Source organism: Dermacentor silvarum, chromosome 11, assembly GCF_013339745.2.
Source record: "Dermacentor silvarum isolate Dsil-2018 chromosome 11, BIME_Dsil_1.4, whole genome shotgun sequence".
NCBI classification, from domain to species: domain Eukaryota; kingdom Metazoa; phylum Arthropoda; class Arachnida; order Ixodida; family Ixodidae; genus Dermacentor; species Dermacentor silvarum.
In genome coordinates, this window is record NC_051164.1 from 47,618,576 (window position 1) to 47,634,175 (window position 15,600).

General features: G+C 47.8%; 1 protein-coding gene across 1 annotated transcript; it reads right to left on the bottom strand.

Annotated features, from left to right (window-relative positions):
- Positions 1 to 4,463: 4,463 nt before the first annotated feature.
- Positions 4,464 to 15,600, bottom strand: LOC119432561 (gastrula zinc finger protein XlCGF26.1-like). Its single transcript, XM_049658298.1, has 5 exons — positions 15,481 to 15,600; positions 14,306 to 14,446; positions 12,370 to 12,510; positions 7,499 to 7,658; positions 4,464 to 4,472 (listed from the first exon to the last, which is right to left on the bottom strand). The coding sequence occupies exons 1-5, from the start codon at positions 15,579 to 15,581 to the stop codon at positions 4,464 to 4,466; spliced, it is 552 nt and encodes a 183-aa protein (XP_049514255.1). The 5' UTR covers positions 15,582 to 15,600.

The following is a 15,600-nucleotide window of genomic DNA, read 5'->3' on the forward strand; positions in this document are numbered from 1 at the left end:
ATGCCAGAAAGAACAAGTTTAGCAGAGAACTTAGAGGGCACGCTATCTCGCAATTGTGTGCCAAGGTAAACGCATGTGCATCAATTGCTACCTTTGTAAATAATTCATTTACCGAGCGCTGCAGGTGTCACTCCATCGATTTCAATTAGGTTTTCCTATACCCTGAGAGAAATGGGGTTTAGAAAAAGGAATTACGTTATGCTTAATGCGCTGCATGTTGACTGCAATGTATCCCAGAATTTTCGCGCTAGTGGCTTAAGTAAGAGCGCTGCAAATAATTACTGAACTCTGATTTTTACGGCTTCTCCATGCGTCATAGAACGTTCGCCTGGTGCTCGGTAAAATAAACGAGGTAGCTTCTTTATCTTTAGTGAAAGTAAAGGCCAGGTAATAGGTTACATTAAGGCAAAGTTGAAAGTGAGTAGTTTAAATGGAGCTTGCGCAATTAAGTATGCAAGTGCTCAGAAGCGTTATGAACGGCTCTAATGAGAGGCGCGTAATTTAGCCTACAGCTCTGGCTCTGGCAGAACTACAAATGTGACATAAAACAAATTTAGCCAGAACTGGTGGACGGCCATGAGAAATCTCTGTGGGAAGTGGCACAGTCTTGATAAAATGCAGCTTTTTGTACAACAAATTCTTTATGAAGTGTTAGAAAGCGTCGTATGACCGCCATTAGATATGCTTCGAAACGTCGCTTCGTATAGTGCAGGTTACATAAAGTATATATTTAGCAGACAAAAAAGGTGGGGGGGGGGGGCATGCTAAGCGAAATTTGTGAGATTTTTTCACGTTCACAACCTAGTTATAATCTTCCCAAATAATTACAGAACCCTCGCTTTTTTTTCTATATTCATGCAATCACGATTTTCTTAGTTGGTTCCTCCGGTATCCGGTAATCAGTAAGCGTGAGTATTTCATGCGCGCAGTCGACCGAGTCGTTGAATATCCATATTTAGTTGCAATTATGATGCCCAGTAAAGTCGTGTGACGTCGATAATTGCATCTGCACCACATTACGAACGCCATCTCCGCCTATCTGCAAGCTGTGAAAAACGAATGCTTTGATTACAAAGCGTACACTTTCTGCGTTCTATGGAGGAAGGAAGGTGGCGCACATTTTCAACATGCACATTTGCGCCGTACCAGCTCCGCACTTCCACCGATGCCGAGTGAGAAGCTGTTAACTGCAGCGCATGTACTTTCACGCAGCATGTCGCCACTAAGGACGCCTTCCTCCGAGCTGGTTCTAGTATAGACAGTTTTAGCAGAACGCCGCTTACACTCCGTTCCGCGCAGATTTCACGCTCTGAGATACTGCAGGGAACTGCGTAGATATCGCATTTGATAAGCGCGTCTTTCCGAGACGCGAGCGACGCGCTATCAACTCGGCTGCAAAGCGACGAAGAGGCCAAGTAGGCACGCCATAGAGAAAGGAACAAGAGCGGACACTCCCATAGAGCCCAGCGGCCGAATTGACGGCAGCGCGCCAAGCGGTCGGCATCAATCACTTCCGTTTGCGGTTTTGGGCGCGCGCATTTTGAACGCTAGCTAACACGCCGGCTGCGCTTTTTTTCTTTTTGCCCGACCGCGCACGGTCTTCGTACGGAATCGGTTTATTATTTGGCAAAAATGATTGCGAACGATCTTATGAAGTCCCATCGATGCTGTGCCATGTGCAATTTCACAAAGTAAGACTACTTGTGAAATGAGGAAATATTTATTTTGCTCTATAGAAAAGCTCGTCCCGCGCTTTTTGTGCGTTCATCCAACGTTGTGACCCCAGGTAAGCAGTAGTTCCCGTATGAAGCTCGATCGGACGGCATCAGCTGAAAAAAAGTAAATTACAAGCATGTGTCATTTGATATTTATATATAGGAATACTGCGTGTAGAGGCGAAACGTGCGAAAGCAGTGAATGGGCGGCATTACAAACAAAAGCAATTCGCTTTTACATAAATAGCGTAAAAAATACCCAACTCATCCCAAACAATACCATAAAATGTAAAAACATCTGATTTCCAAGCATTCCCCCATTTCCAAGCATTATTTCCTGCACTTTTTCAGCACAATTACACGGGCGACTTCGCGTTTCCAAAACTTGGCCTCGGGCGACGCGACGGTACGCATACAGAGACGGACGCAACAGAGGCTCCCAGCCGGACCATGCTAGACGTTCGTAGAATGCCTTCTGCTCGCACTCAGGAAAAATGCGTGGGTGCAAAGCCTGTTTTCCGTCCTTTAGAAGACAGAATTCTCGAATTACAAGCTTCTTATATGTTCCTCGGCGTTATCTTTCGCGTGTTCTGCCGGCGCCAGCAACACACGCCTGTTATCACTCTTGGCAATCGCCCATCGCGTTTTCGACAGGCGTGAGTACAGGAAAAAGGTATATTTGTTGCGGGACCACAAAAAACGTCACAAAATTGTCCCTCTAAGATTCATTACATGCCAAACTAACTGTCACCACGGCCGAGCTGCTTATGGCTAATTCCGTCACAGTGCGCTGTGCGGCCAGCGTGCCTCAAAAGTTCCCCAAAAGGTAACGAAATGACTTTTCAGTAATGTCTGGCGTCAGAGAAAGCGGCACAAACTTCTCCTAGCAAGATGTATTAGACTACGCACCACGTCTGAGTTGGTTCTCACTAACTGCGTCACAGCGCCATGTGCAGCCAGTGTGCCTCAACAGAACCGAAATAAGTTACAATAATCCCCTAGGAAGCGTCGAAAACATGTCCCAGCACGATTCATTAAGTCAAATTACCTGTGCCAGGACGCCCGAGCTTTTTTTCGCTAACGGCGTCTTAAATCTCGGTCTCGTGCCGTAAGCATAATTGCGTCTTAGACTGTGAAACAAAATGTCTCACCTTGCCGTAGTCCGATAGTGCAGTGGTGTCTTGTCCCAGTGCAGAAGGAACGCAAGAATACGCCAGGAACCCAAGAAACCAGGATACATTTAAGAAAAATCAGACGGACGGGTCGCCGCGGGCGAGCGCTCAAACGCGCGCGCAGCCGCCCTCGTTTGCTTCGGGGGGAGTGTATGCCGGATGACGCATGCATCTGGCGCGTCATTGGCCTGTCGCTCGGTGAGGCAAGAAAAATAAGTTGCAAAGTTTAAGTTCATTTATACGCAAAACATTTTAGTTTTCGCGGCAAAGAATTTAAAAAATAAATCAATGTCTGTTAACTTAATTTCACTTTTTTTCGATGCTCGCGGCAGCTAACGTTCGGCATCAATACTATAGCGTGACGTATCGTGACGTGTTTCCTGTGGCCAGTTTTTGACGAGTGTCCCCTCTTGTTGAATTTCTTTCTCTATGGGCACGCTGTCACGCTCTAGTCAATCGGCTTTGTAGCGGAGCGAGGGATGCGGTCTTCGTTCCGCTGCCGGTATGAGCGTTGTGCGCAAGCGCAATAGCGTTCCCGCTAAGTGGTTGTTTGGCATTTGCTAGTATATGCCGGTCTGAGCGGAGCGGACAGCACGCGCTCAGCTAAAACACTAATAACATTAGCCCCCTGTAACCGGCGCGGGCGAGGATACTTGCAGTCGTCATGGACGCCTGTGCAGTGTGTATCTCTTCCTCACCTCCACGACACATGTCATATTTCCTACCTAAACCTCTGCTCTAGGCGGCAGGCACCTCCCGATAGGTGGCGCGCAGTTTATCTTTCGCAAGTGTCGACCGCAAACATTTGCTTCCGATTGTAGAAACTAGCCCAGAAAACTGTTTTACTAGCAGCAATGATCCTGACCTATTTGTGGCACCACGAGGCACATGGACATATTGATCGTCGGAGAAGGACCGTTCATCTTTTTTACGTGACAGAACAGTATAAAGAAAACACATGCATAAATTATTAGTAACCTGCACGTATAAGCTAGTCTCCGTGTGGAGATTCACTGGTAATGTTCAATAGAAGCTCACCTTTCACTGTCTTGTTGAGTGCCTGCAGAGCTTGCACCCTGGATTGCGTCGGTGCGGCCGCCCGGGATCTCGAGCAAGGGTTGACAAGTTTCCATCGTGGCCACAGTCGTGTGCCCCAACTGCAGAGTACAGTAATACGTGACGTCAAACTTAGATCACCTAAATTACAAGCAACGACACAATCGTAACTTCGCCGTTGGAGGGCGTGATAGGCGTTGCGGAGACGATAGTAGACGAGATCATCGGTTCTCCTCTACCTCGAATTGAATTCTTTGTAGTAACTGCTATTGCTGGTCACCTGCACTGGCTTCCTTTCTCCGCTCGCTTTTTTGCCAGTAAACTTTTTAGTGTTGCCGTGAATTGCGATGCTGCAGTTGGAATAAACCGCTGAAGTGAGGTTGCCTTGTGATTATTCACGCATGCGCAAGCACTGACGGTGGAGTTAACGGTGTTAGTGACAGAGCACCAAGGCCAGCCGGTAAACCTTCTCGACAAATGACCTTAAATAGCACATATTCGGCCTCCTCTTCTTATTGGGTCAAATCCTCTGCGTGTGCACCGCCCACGAGAGTTGAGAAAAATAAAGGTGCTCGTGTTTGAGGAAAATGCAAATAAAAAAAGTGTCAGTCCTTCCACTGGGCTGGAGATGGAAGACCAGCGAAACTGTACTATGGTGGGAATAATGTATTTCCAATTATGACTATTAAGATGTGATGGCGTAATTGGTTATTCGAACTATTAAAGAATGATAAATATATATGATCCGCTGGTTTTCATTTATTTAGTGACCACATGGACCATGGCCTTATGGTCGCTACAGTCGCTACGCCATACGGTATACGGCAAAAGTTGGCATGTTCTTCATAAACACGTCACCAACGCCGCGCGCGTTCGGTGCGAACGCGGGCAAAACGCCGCCGCTATCGACAACAGTTCTGCGCGTTGTTTGTGTGACCGTACACAACCGCTGTCAAAACGCTGGCGTGAGCAAGCGCGCCAGCAGCAGCGGGCGAAGGTTCATGCAGTCTATCGCTTCAACGGAAACTGAGCGGCGAAAGCACAGCGCATTCAAGGGTAGCAGCCGTGTTGCAGATCGATTTCAATATACGGTGCGCGTGACCGCCTGGCGCCGCGCAAAGTACAAGTTGCTCGCAGAGCAGAAGCCGCTACCCCTCCCTCCCGCGCTGCCTTCCCGCTGACCTCCTTTCGCGAGGGAGATGGAGTCGCCAGTTCCCCGTCGCTCGTTGTGTTGTTCCTCCGAACGAACGGTCCTCGGCCGGGCCATGGCGAGTCGTAAGGACAACTGACAAGAGCGCTAGCGCGATGTCTACGTGACGGAACGGCTAAACGCCGTTGTCAACACTGTTAGGGGAGAGGCGGGCGAGAGCCGCGAGAGAGTAAGCGGCACAGGCGGCAGAGGCCGGCAGGGCTGCGCGCATGCGCCGCAGTGGGAGAGCGGGCAAGCACACGCACAGTCTAGGTTGCCTCGATGCCCTCCTCGCTCACCGCTACCATTCCACTGGGAAGTCTCGTTTGCTCTCCGCCGTGCGTTCGCTCCCCGTGGAAGCGCGCGTCCCTCGCCCTCGCGCGCTTTCACTCACACATACAGCATACGGCCAATGAGAGTTTTTTTTTGTACATTCGGGCGCGACCATCGAAGAGTGAGCCCTTAACAGCTTCGCTGGAAAAGGTGAATGTATCTCAGTGGGGGTGGCGGCGGCTCCACATAAATGCAAAACAGAAGGGAAAAAAACAACCAACAGTATCTCTTTCACTCTCGTCTTCATCGTGCAGAATAATGCCCTCTGAAGGCACAATCAGTGAAACGGGCAACGCGAGCGCTTTACCGTTCATATCGCGCACGACTGTACAGGTCCTTATTATTGCGACAGCCATTATATGAACACTTCCGGCAAATTTGCACACTCCAGTCGTCGGCGTCGCCGTGATGTTCCGTATAAAGTCCAAGTGCGATAACATCGCGGCCGCGCCATATGCTGTAGGTTCGAGTGAACCTACAGCATATAGGGTAAGCTGAATGCATGGCGGCTCGATCTCACGCGCGCAAAGGAAGGAAGAAGGTGAGGAAGCGCCGTCCTCCATAGCACGCGAGGCAGCAGGGGGCGTTCTACCCTCGCGGCGGCTGCGCATGGCGCGGCTAGGCGCGGCCGCGTGGTCCCTATTTTGAAAATGATCGGTCCTAAGTACAGAGTCTAAGCACGCCGACAGCCAAAGGCTTCGTGTGCGCTTTGTTCTCGCCGCTTAGTTCACGTTGAAGCGAGAGGCAGCAAGAAGAGCAATTCGTTCCGTGCTGCTGCCGGTCTTCCTCACGCCAGCTTCTTCACATCGAGTGTCCGCGGTCACCAAGTGAGATGGGTTCACGTTTGCCCGTGCGTGCGTCACACCGTGTTTGGTAATTTAATAGGGCGACTATATACGGCAACTTGTATGGCAGATCCTGACTTTGCGTAATTGTTGGACTATGTTATCGCTACGAATATTTTGCGAAACTGCGACATTTTTTTTTGTTGATACTTTCAGAAAAGTGATTACCAACTAAAAACTGAGAGCAAAACAGTTAAACCTTGAGGAATGCTGACTTAGCATTCCTAGACACGCATTACATGATCGCAAGAAATAGTAGCTGTCACGTCACAAATTAAGTACGCAATAATAACACGCAGAACCCACGGCGAACGGGAAAGCCGCTGTTTCTGTATGAGCGCCATGTATATCCTGTAGTGCTGTGAACGTCACACTCAAATTCGTCGATTTCCCAGTGATATAAGGTGGCACAGTATTCTGTTGCTTCAAATGACCAAATTTTTATAAGTTTTTAACATTTTAAGTGTACAAAATGCGGCAACTATTGCATGCGTTAGCAATCTAGGCTCGAGAATATCGGCGCTGCATTTCATGTAGTGTCAAAAATAAGAACGCCATTAAAATTCCCGTTATTCCTTGTTGTTGAAAAAAAATGTAGCTCGCTAAGAAACGCGTATGATCCGGAAAGCATATAAAGCTCAAGATAACCACGGCTAGAGGATCAATAATTAAGCGTGCATACTAGCAAGGAAACCAACCTCACAGTTCACAAACGGTATTTGCGATACCCATGGTAAACATTTTGTACGTGGCCGTTATTCAGCCGTATGCACGCAGGATAACATTAGCCCATCGGCGTTTGTCAAGAAGTCAGTAATTTGCCGGAACATTTCGGGCCAAATCAGTTCTGCAACAGCAAGTGACATACCACGGCGTCATCGAGTTACTCGGCAAACTTTCTTCTCGCGATACTTTTTTGATACAATGGTGGCAATTTTACCGCCATGTGCGCTGTACTAGACGATGTGCCTGTCCAGCTTTTTTTCTTCATTTAGTTGTATGCCACCGTGCAGAGGTGGCACTTAAGACGACTGGGTCGTAGTGGCACCTATGCATATGGCTCGTGAAGTTTCCCTTCACGCAAACTTCGCAACCGTACAACTCGCACCCAAAGGGTCTATCTCCCGTGTGTGTTCTGTAATGCATCTGCAGGTCACGAATTATTTTTTTTAACAATTTAACACATACATGGCAGGGAAAGCTCTCCAGGTTCTCGTGGTCGGCGTTGTGCTTTTGTAAGGTGTCCATGTCGGTGAAAGGAATCCCACACAGATGGCACACGAGGGTGGTGCTCTGAGCCTGGTTCAATTCGTGGTAGCTTGCTGCTTCCCAGGTTTCTTCGGGAATTCTGCGAGATATGCACGGTTATAAACATGTTTACCCTAAAGAACCCGAATGTGAGATCATGCAGTTGGTTGAAGAACGTACTGCTCCTCACTGGTACCGTCCTTGCAACGAACACTTTTCTTTAACGGCGAACATCGCCGTTGCTGTCCGATCATTCATTTGGCGTCGAGCAACGCGCGCCTTGTTGCTGAAGTTGAGAATGCGTAACATAACATGACGTGGTGTGTGTGTTGTTTAGGGGGAAATTCTAAACACCTTTTTTTCCTGTTCAAAAGGCGTTATACGAAGGGCTTACATAGTTTTTTTTTCCGCTCATCTGAGAGTCGCAAGCGTGCTAGCAATGCCGTATTTGGAGCGAATGGGAGACCTGTTATGGGTTATGTGCACCGAATGTTGGAAGTGCATACATTAATTATTAACAGTAAACCTAATTTTTTACTCTGCTTATATTTCTGCATAAGACGAGTGGGCTTTGTAGTTGGCTACCCTGGAGTCCTCGGCACGCTGTGGATGGTGTTCATGGGGCGGTGCGGGCTAACTAAGTGCAGGAGAGGTTAAGCACTGACTAAAATATTCTAATAAATTCTTGGGCGTTACGTTCGAGAACCACGATATGAATATGGGGCATGCTGTAGTGAGGGACTCCGGATTTCCTTATTTTTATTATTATTATGTGGTGCTTAGAGCATGTCACCGTTAATTGGCACTGATTCCCCATTTTTACGTAGAGATATCAAAAATAAATCCCTTGAAAGCATTATAAACTAAAAGTCGGCTCCAAACCACAGTAACACGAAGTCCAGATACATAAGTACACTAATGCCACTCTAAAACTGAAGTTGGTACGGAGGCACTCTGGAATAATTTAGACCACTTAGAGTTCACTATACACCCAATGGACGGTGCACGGACATTTTTGCATTTCGCCCCAATCGAAACGCGGCTGTAGCGATCAGGACTCGATCAGCCGCCTTCGGCTCGCAGTGCAACGCCAAAGCGACTACGCCACTACGCACCACTGCGGATGCCAAGGGCTGACTTCGTAGATTTGTAACCTACAGATATAGCATTACTTAGAAATTTGACAACGAAAAATGGTGACTTGACTCATTGTTTATGGTTTCTCAGACAGGGTCACATGATACCAGATAATGCTCTCTGTGGGGCACAAAAATGGAACGCTTCTTAGGTGTGCCGTGCTTTTTCCTAGGGGCTATCATGTGCAGCCAACGAGCAAGCTCATCCACTTATATTATACTTTCACAGGAACAGCGCAACAAAGACGCCGTAGGACCTGCAAACATGAACATTACGTTACTACTATAGCCGAATAATAGATGACCTCGAGTGGCTATTTCACACAAGGATAAAAGTCGCTGTCGGTAATACGGGAAGTAACAAAAAAAAAGCGAATAGAAGGCACAGAATATTGAAAGTGAGGCAGAGAGAGGAAAATTCCAGAGAACAGCCCCGGAAAAAGCAAGTACCAACTTTCCTCAGATGGGTCCGTTTGGAGGTGCAGTCTATGTCAAGCCGAAGGCCAAATGGGCCTGTTTGCCTCCGCCGATGGCCCTTAAAGGTCCAAACACTCGGCTCAGCTCAGCACCCAGAATCCCCTTTTCCACGGATACGGCTAAACTGCGCACGCTACACGCGGGAGAGTCCCACTCCACTGTGCTCGGGTTCGTGGTGTCGCAACACACCAAACGCCTGCTTCCGCAGATTGCCGTGTTCGAGCCATCTTTCTCTCACTATCTCTCTCTCTCTCTCTCTCTCTATTATCTCTCCAGGTTTAGGTGGTGCGGTTAGCGGTGACGCTGTGTGGCGCTTCTGTGACACCTCAAAAGCAATGTTAAATTAAGGTTTAAAAACGACGCTTTCGGTAAACATTGCAAGACACTTGTCTTAAAAATCTACGTGGGTCCTCGGAACTTCACGCTATCATTAATGTGAAATAAAAGTAATACGACGGATTACTTGGCAATACTTTGCATTTACTCGTTTGCAAACGTTACACATGCAATACAGCATGTACGCCCGCATCGAAACATCGTTTAAGCTTCAAGGAAAATTTTATTCTCTCGTTCATACATTCAGTTAATTATAGCCGTTGAGGGACTAATGAATAATTCAGCAGAATCAGAAATTCATTCACTTACGTTAAGTATTATTTTCAATGGTTTCCGCATAATCTTTCGTCATTCCGAACAGATTTATGGCTGTTCAATACGCCCAGAAGTGCCTCAGGTACTGTTTCTAATGAAATATACAGTGCATAGTCAACATTTCTTGCAAAATCCTGTGGTCCGCAATAAATTCGATCACAAGCATATTTTGTTTAGTATTCCCCAGAAAATATTATTTGGGTAAATTGCTGATTTCTATGGAGATTTGAGAATTAACACAAGATAATCAGTAATTAAAAGGTCTTGATTTTTGCGATTTGGGCCGTCTCTAGGGTGAACACGCACCGGCGTCAAAAAAGAACAAAAATGTCACCTTTTACACCTTTCGTAGTCAGCTGCTTCTGCTTTATTTTGTTGCCTTTTTATCTCGTCCGGTTTGTACCATTCTGAGCGCACAGTGTCTTATTATAATGCACGTAGTAGTCAGCGACCATCACTGTTCTTAGCCTTGGTAAATATGTTTTATTGTCTTATCGACATTATGCATATTGTGCTTTGTGCCTTATATCAGTGATGTCACAGGTTGTTGCCGCATTTGCCATTTAGATTCACCTCCCGCTCTCTGTATATATTCCTGCGCCTTCTTAAAGGCCTTTATGATGGATGTGTTCAGTGTGATTTATACAACGTAGTTACGTAAATAGTGAGTTCTCAAATGAGTTACCTGTAGCCGCCTGCCTGAAATTGGTCCTTAATCCCATTGTTATGCAAATATCTGCACGGCATTTCACAAAACGCCAAAAAAATAACTCTTTAAAATGATTCGCATTATTACTTACTATCAGTCAGAATCTTGGGTGAGGATTATGTGTGCTCCGGAAAGCATAGAAAGAGAGACAGATAATGATATGTAAAAGGTAGGGAGGTTAACCGGAAGATGTTCTGGTTTGCTATCTTGCACTGGGGCAAGAGTAAGGAGGGAAAAGAAAAGCGGGAAGAATAGCAGAGAAATGAGGCAAATGCGCGATCAAAAATTGAGGAGGTGGTGAAAGTTTTGTGAGAGCTATGTCCAGCCAACTTTAGCCAAGCTGTTCGACGAAAAAAAAAGCGATTAAAGAACATACTGCAAGATGCGACTTTAAGAACAACGGTGTTCGGTAGTCAGACCCCTAACCACCGAACACCGTAGATTCTGAAATCATATCTTGCACCGTGCTCTCACATTTAGTCTTTTTTTTTAACAGTTTGGCTAAAGTCAGTTGTGACACGTGGCATAAAAGGCCGCAGGTGGAAAGCTGACCAAGTTGGTATGGTTCCATTAGTGTATGAGAGCACGACTAACCAAACACAGAAACAAAGTCACAGGACGAGCGCTCGCCGTGTGATGGTTTTTTTTTTTTTTACTCTGTTTCCTCTGTCGCGCTCTCACATGCCAGAGGTATAATAGGTCATTCGAACGTCAACACTTTGATAGTGCCTTGACCGAGTTTGTGTAACGGTTGTGTAGGTCGGCCTTCCCGGATTGCCTGCTCCGAAAGAGGCCGGTCGTCAAGACGGGCTAACACGGTCGCAGGCGACTGCATGTGTGCGCTTTATCGAGGACCGGTGCAGCTAAGACAATATCGGACGTATTGTTTGCCGGGAAGCATATAAATATGATTCTAACTATGGTTGGAGGATTGAGAAGAAAGCGTGCATTGTCCAAGCGCACCGACCACATAGCTTACGTGGAATATTTTTTTTTAACAGCGAAGCTGTTAAAGCTGGACGAGAAACTGCCGAAGTCCGCAGGAAGCTCCGCGCCGTTTCCTAGCAACAACCAAGCCACAGCTGCGCACCACCCGGCCCAACCTCGCTTAGCCTCGCATGCGCCGAAGCAGTAGCAACGCAGAAGCCGTCGACAAGCCACGCCCACTTCTGGGAACACTTCGCGCAGCCGCCGCACCGAGCTACCGCAGCAGCTGGTAAACCGTTTCCCGCCGGTACGTGCCGCTTAGCAACCATCGACGTCACAACTGACGTAAACACCCAGTGTGCATGCGCTTGGCCTAGGAGTTTTCCATAAAACGGGCTGCGCCTAGTCGTGACAACTTTCGCTCGATATCGAGCGGCTAGCCTCCAACGGGTTCGGCGCCGGCAAGCAACAGCGTTCTTGGCACTGTGCCAACCTTGGTTAGCCTGCCTGTGTTTGTGGCTTGCCAGGAACGCTGTCGCTCGTAGGCTCCAACGCTTCCAGCGCTAGTCGCGCGAAATGTCGCGAAAGAGAAGGTACCTCCCCAAATAATTGCTCGAGAATACTTTTAGCAGCCAGTAAGACTTGAGGATCGACAGTTTGGCTGGGCCTAAGCTTTGCAGAACCGAGTGCAAACATACCGGTTTTTTTTAGATAACCATATTAAACATTTTGCACGTGGCCATTCTTCAGATGTCGCCCGTTGAGGTTTTCATTCCGAGAAAGTTTACAGCCACACACACTACACTCAAATGACTTATCTCCTTTGTGTATGCGGTAATGCCTCGTGAGGCGACAAACGTTTGCGAACGACACCCAGTTAACAAAGAAGAACACAGCAGACAACACTTTACCCAGTAATGTGGTTGTTCATGTGATTGTGGAAGGCTTCCGCGGAAGCGAAAGCAATCCCGCACTCAAAGCACACGAGGGTTGTGTCAGCAGCCTGGTTCTCTGGTTGGCCCAGCGGCTGTTCCCTGATGCCTTCTGGGTTCCTGAGAGAGTGCAAATAAAGAGCACAAACAAGAAAATTTCGCCAGGAAGAGCCCACATTTAAGATCGTTCAGTTGTTGGTAGAAGTCAAGATTTCAAGATATGTTGATTACATTTTCGTTACACAAAATGCATAAAATGCAAGATTGATTAGACCCGGAGCTGCAGAGGCTGTTCTGGAGTATAGAGATAAGATACAGTAGCGCTCATAAGTTTGGAGACCATGGGAGTTGTATCACATTGAAGTGCGCTGACTGACTGCGCACCAGGTATCAATGCTCGTGGTTGTAGTAGCAATCAGCAAGTAATCAGATTTCGCCCCTTTCAGCTACAAGTATAGATTGTTCATTCAATAAACTGACATTCACTGTTCTGTAGATATTCGACCAAGTCGTTCACTTCTTGGGGCCAAACCACGGCCGATACATGGTATCAGAAGTGGAATGTGTATCTCACCTCTGATTCCATGTATCGGCCGTTGTTTGGCTGAAAGAAGTGAACGACTTCGTTGAGTGTCAATAGAACGGTGAACCCTATGAAGCTATATTAGGACGCCGTTCTCCAGGCAACCACGGGCGAGGACGGCTTGCAAAGTTAACACATGAACGCCATCAAGCCGCCAGAAGCAATACGTTTAGCCGCAGATGTAGTTTTCTGGAAAACGTGGAAGTTATTTCGTAAGAGGTGCCACTTTCATTTTTGTGCAAGCAGAAGAGTGTATAGAAAAGTCAAGGTCGAAAGCTACAAAAGCAGCGCAACTACTCAGCGTAGCCGGCGAAGTCGCGATTGAGGTATACATCAACTTTTCTTTCGCGGCTGGATAAAGAAGGGAAGGCTACAAGACAGCCGTTACCAAATTTTAGGAGTACTTCGTCCAACAGGAAAATAAAGTTCACGAGAGATGCGTGTTTCTCCCACGAGTCCACGAGTGCAAGCCGAAGATGAAGCGTTTGACCAATTTTTACGGGATTTGAAGAGACGAGCTAGAGACTGCAACTTCGGAGTTAATGCGGAGGACATGGTTCGCGACCAGATTGTATTTCGAATTAACTTTACGAAAATAGCGCAAAAAATTGAGGCGAGAAAAGAACTTTGCACTCCAGAAGGCTATGCTTATGTGCAAGGCATAGCAGACGGCAACCTGTCTGAACGAAATATGGGTATGTCCAGGACAAAGGCCTCAAAGTGGATGCAGTGACCTCAAGGTCACTGCATCCACTTTGGTCCTGGCTATACGAAGTGATGCTAAGTTATACGAAGTAATGCCGAGTGGTTCTAAGTTATACGAAGTGTATAAGCATTTCCTTGTGGTCCGTGGCATCGGGGAACGCCTCGCGAAGTACTTGCAGTCCGAGCACTCGTAGGGGAAGTGGGGCGAAAGTTATGCACAGTGTACGGGCGGCGCGCAACAGACGACACGCCGGGATTACGTCACGGCGCATGCGCAGTAGAGCGCAGCTGGTGGGAGCTCGGCCGAGCTGCCGCCAGGGGCGCCTGCTGTAGTCAAGGGCACCGCGAGCGTTCGGCGCTAATGCGGGGAAACGAGAAGCGCGGACGGCGTCGCCAGCACCTCTGCGCGTTGCCTCGTTGGTGCTGATACAATTTGTTTCTCTCTCTCGCTCGCATTTTCTCTTTCTCTCACCCGAGCATGGCGCACGCCGCACGCACTCTCCCTCGCTCTCATTTTCGCTCTCTCTCTTCCGACTATAGCGCACGTCGCTCCGCGAGGTGGTTGTTAGGCAACGCAGTGGCACACATTACGGCCGGACAGCTCCGCTGTTAAAAAAAAAACTTTACCCAGTAATGTGGTTGGTCATGTGATCTAGGAAGGCTTCCGTGCAAGCGAAATCAATCCCGCACTCAAAGCACACGAGGGCTTCGGCAGCAGCCTGGTTCTCTCGTTTGCCCAGCGGCAATTCTCTGATGCCTTCGGGATTCCTGTGAGAGCACATATAACGAGCACAAATCAAAAACATTTCGCCAGGAAAGCCCCACATTTAAGATCATTCTGTGGTTGGTAGAAGTCAAGATTTCAAGATATATTTATTACATTTTCACAGTGCAAAATGCACAATATAAAATATTGATTAGGCCTACAGCCATAGGCTATTCTGGGGTATAGAGGACTAAAGGTAAGGTACTGATAAGGCGCGGAGATAAGGTACTCATAAGTTTCGAGACTATAGGAAACGTGGGGCAAATTGGATGTGTGCGCCGTCTGACGGCGTGGTGCTTGCTGTCGAGAGTGTTGCAGCGTGCATCAGCGTTCATCTTTACTCGCTGGCCTGTTCGTTCTCTCGAATCGACGCGATGCACGTGCCGTTCTTCGGAATTTATGATCGCCACCGCCAATAGGGCTGACGACGAAGCCGCGGCGCTGCAGCCACGATTGATAAGGCCCGAACTCGGCAGTATTTCCGAATTATAGAAACACATGGCCGCACCGCCAATACCGGTGGCTGTCGAACAGTGCCTTTTTAACGTACTTATAATAACCATGAACATGCATGTTTCGTTTCCATACACGTTTCTGCCGCGGATGTCTGTCGCACCTTCTGCACAGCGGCCGCACAAACGACCGTGATTGGTCGAACGTGGCCATAATTGTAAGGCACTATTGAATGTCTCTATTTCAAAGCGCCGGCGCTTCCATGCATAATACGAAATGCAAATGAAATATTGCACGCCTGATAACTAAACGACAGGTTTCTCTTTATGGCTGACAGCGGTTTGCGAGTGCCATTACTGAAAAAAGCCCGAGAGGTGCTTCCATCATGGAAGGAACACCAGCAGTGCGACCAGGCGCTTGCATAATTGGTGAAAGGTGGTTGGTTGGTTCTTCATCGCCCATCGTCGTACGGCCCGAATGAACAGTGCGGGCGCTTATTTTCAACAGACCGATAACGCAGGCGCAGGCAAAGCTTTTCGGAATCTACCCGAAACTGCGAAACGCGAAATTTGCAATTGCTCACCAGGCATTGTTCTGACGAGTGTCGGCATGGCTTGCACCCTGGGCTTCGTCGTAGCCGTCGTAGCTGCCGCCCGAGATTGGAAAATAGGGTTGATCGGACATAGTCGTGCGTCCCAAATGC

Coding starts and splice junctions, on each gene's coding strand:
- LOC119432561 (XM_049658298.1), bottom strand. CDS start 15,581: ATGTCCGATCAACCCTATTTTCCAATCTCGGGCGGCAGCTACGACGGC. Junction 14,447..15,480: donor ACTCGTCAGAACAATGCCTG/GTGAGCAATTGC, acceptor GTGCTCTCACAG/GAATCCCGAAGGCATCAGAG. Junction 12,511..14,305: donor ATGACCAACCACATTACTGG/GTAAAGTTTTTT, acceptor GCACTCTCTCAG/GAACCCAGAAGGCATCAGGG.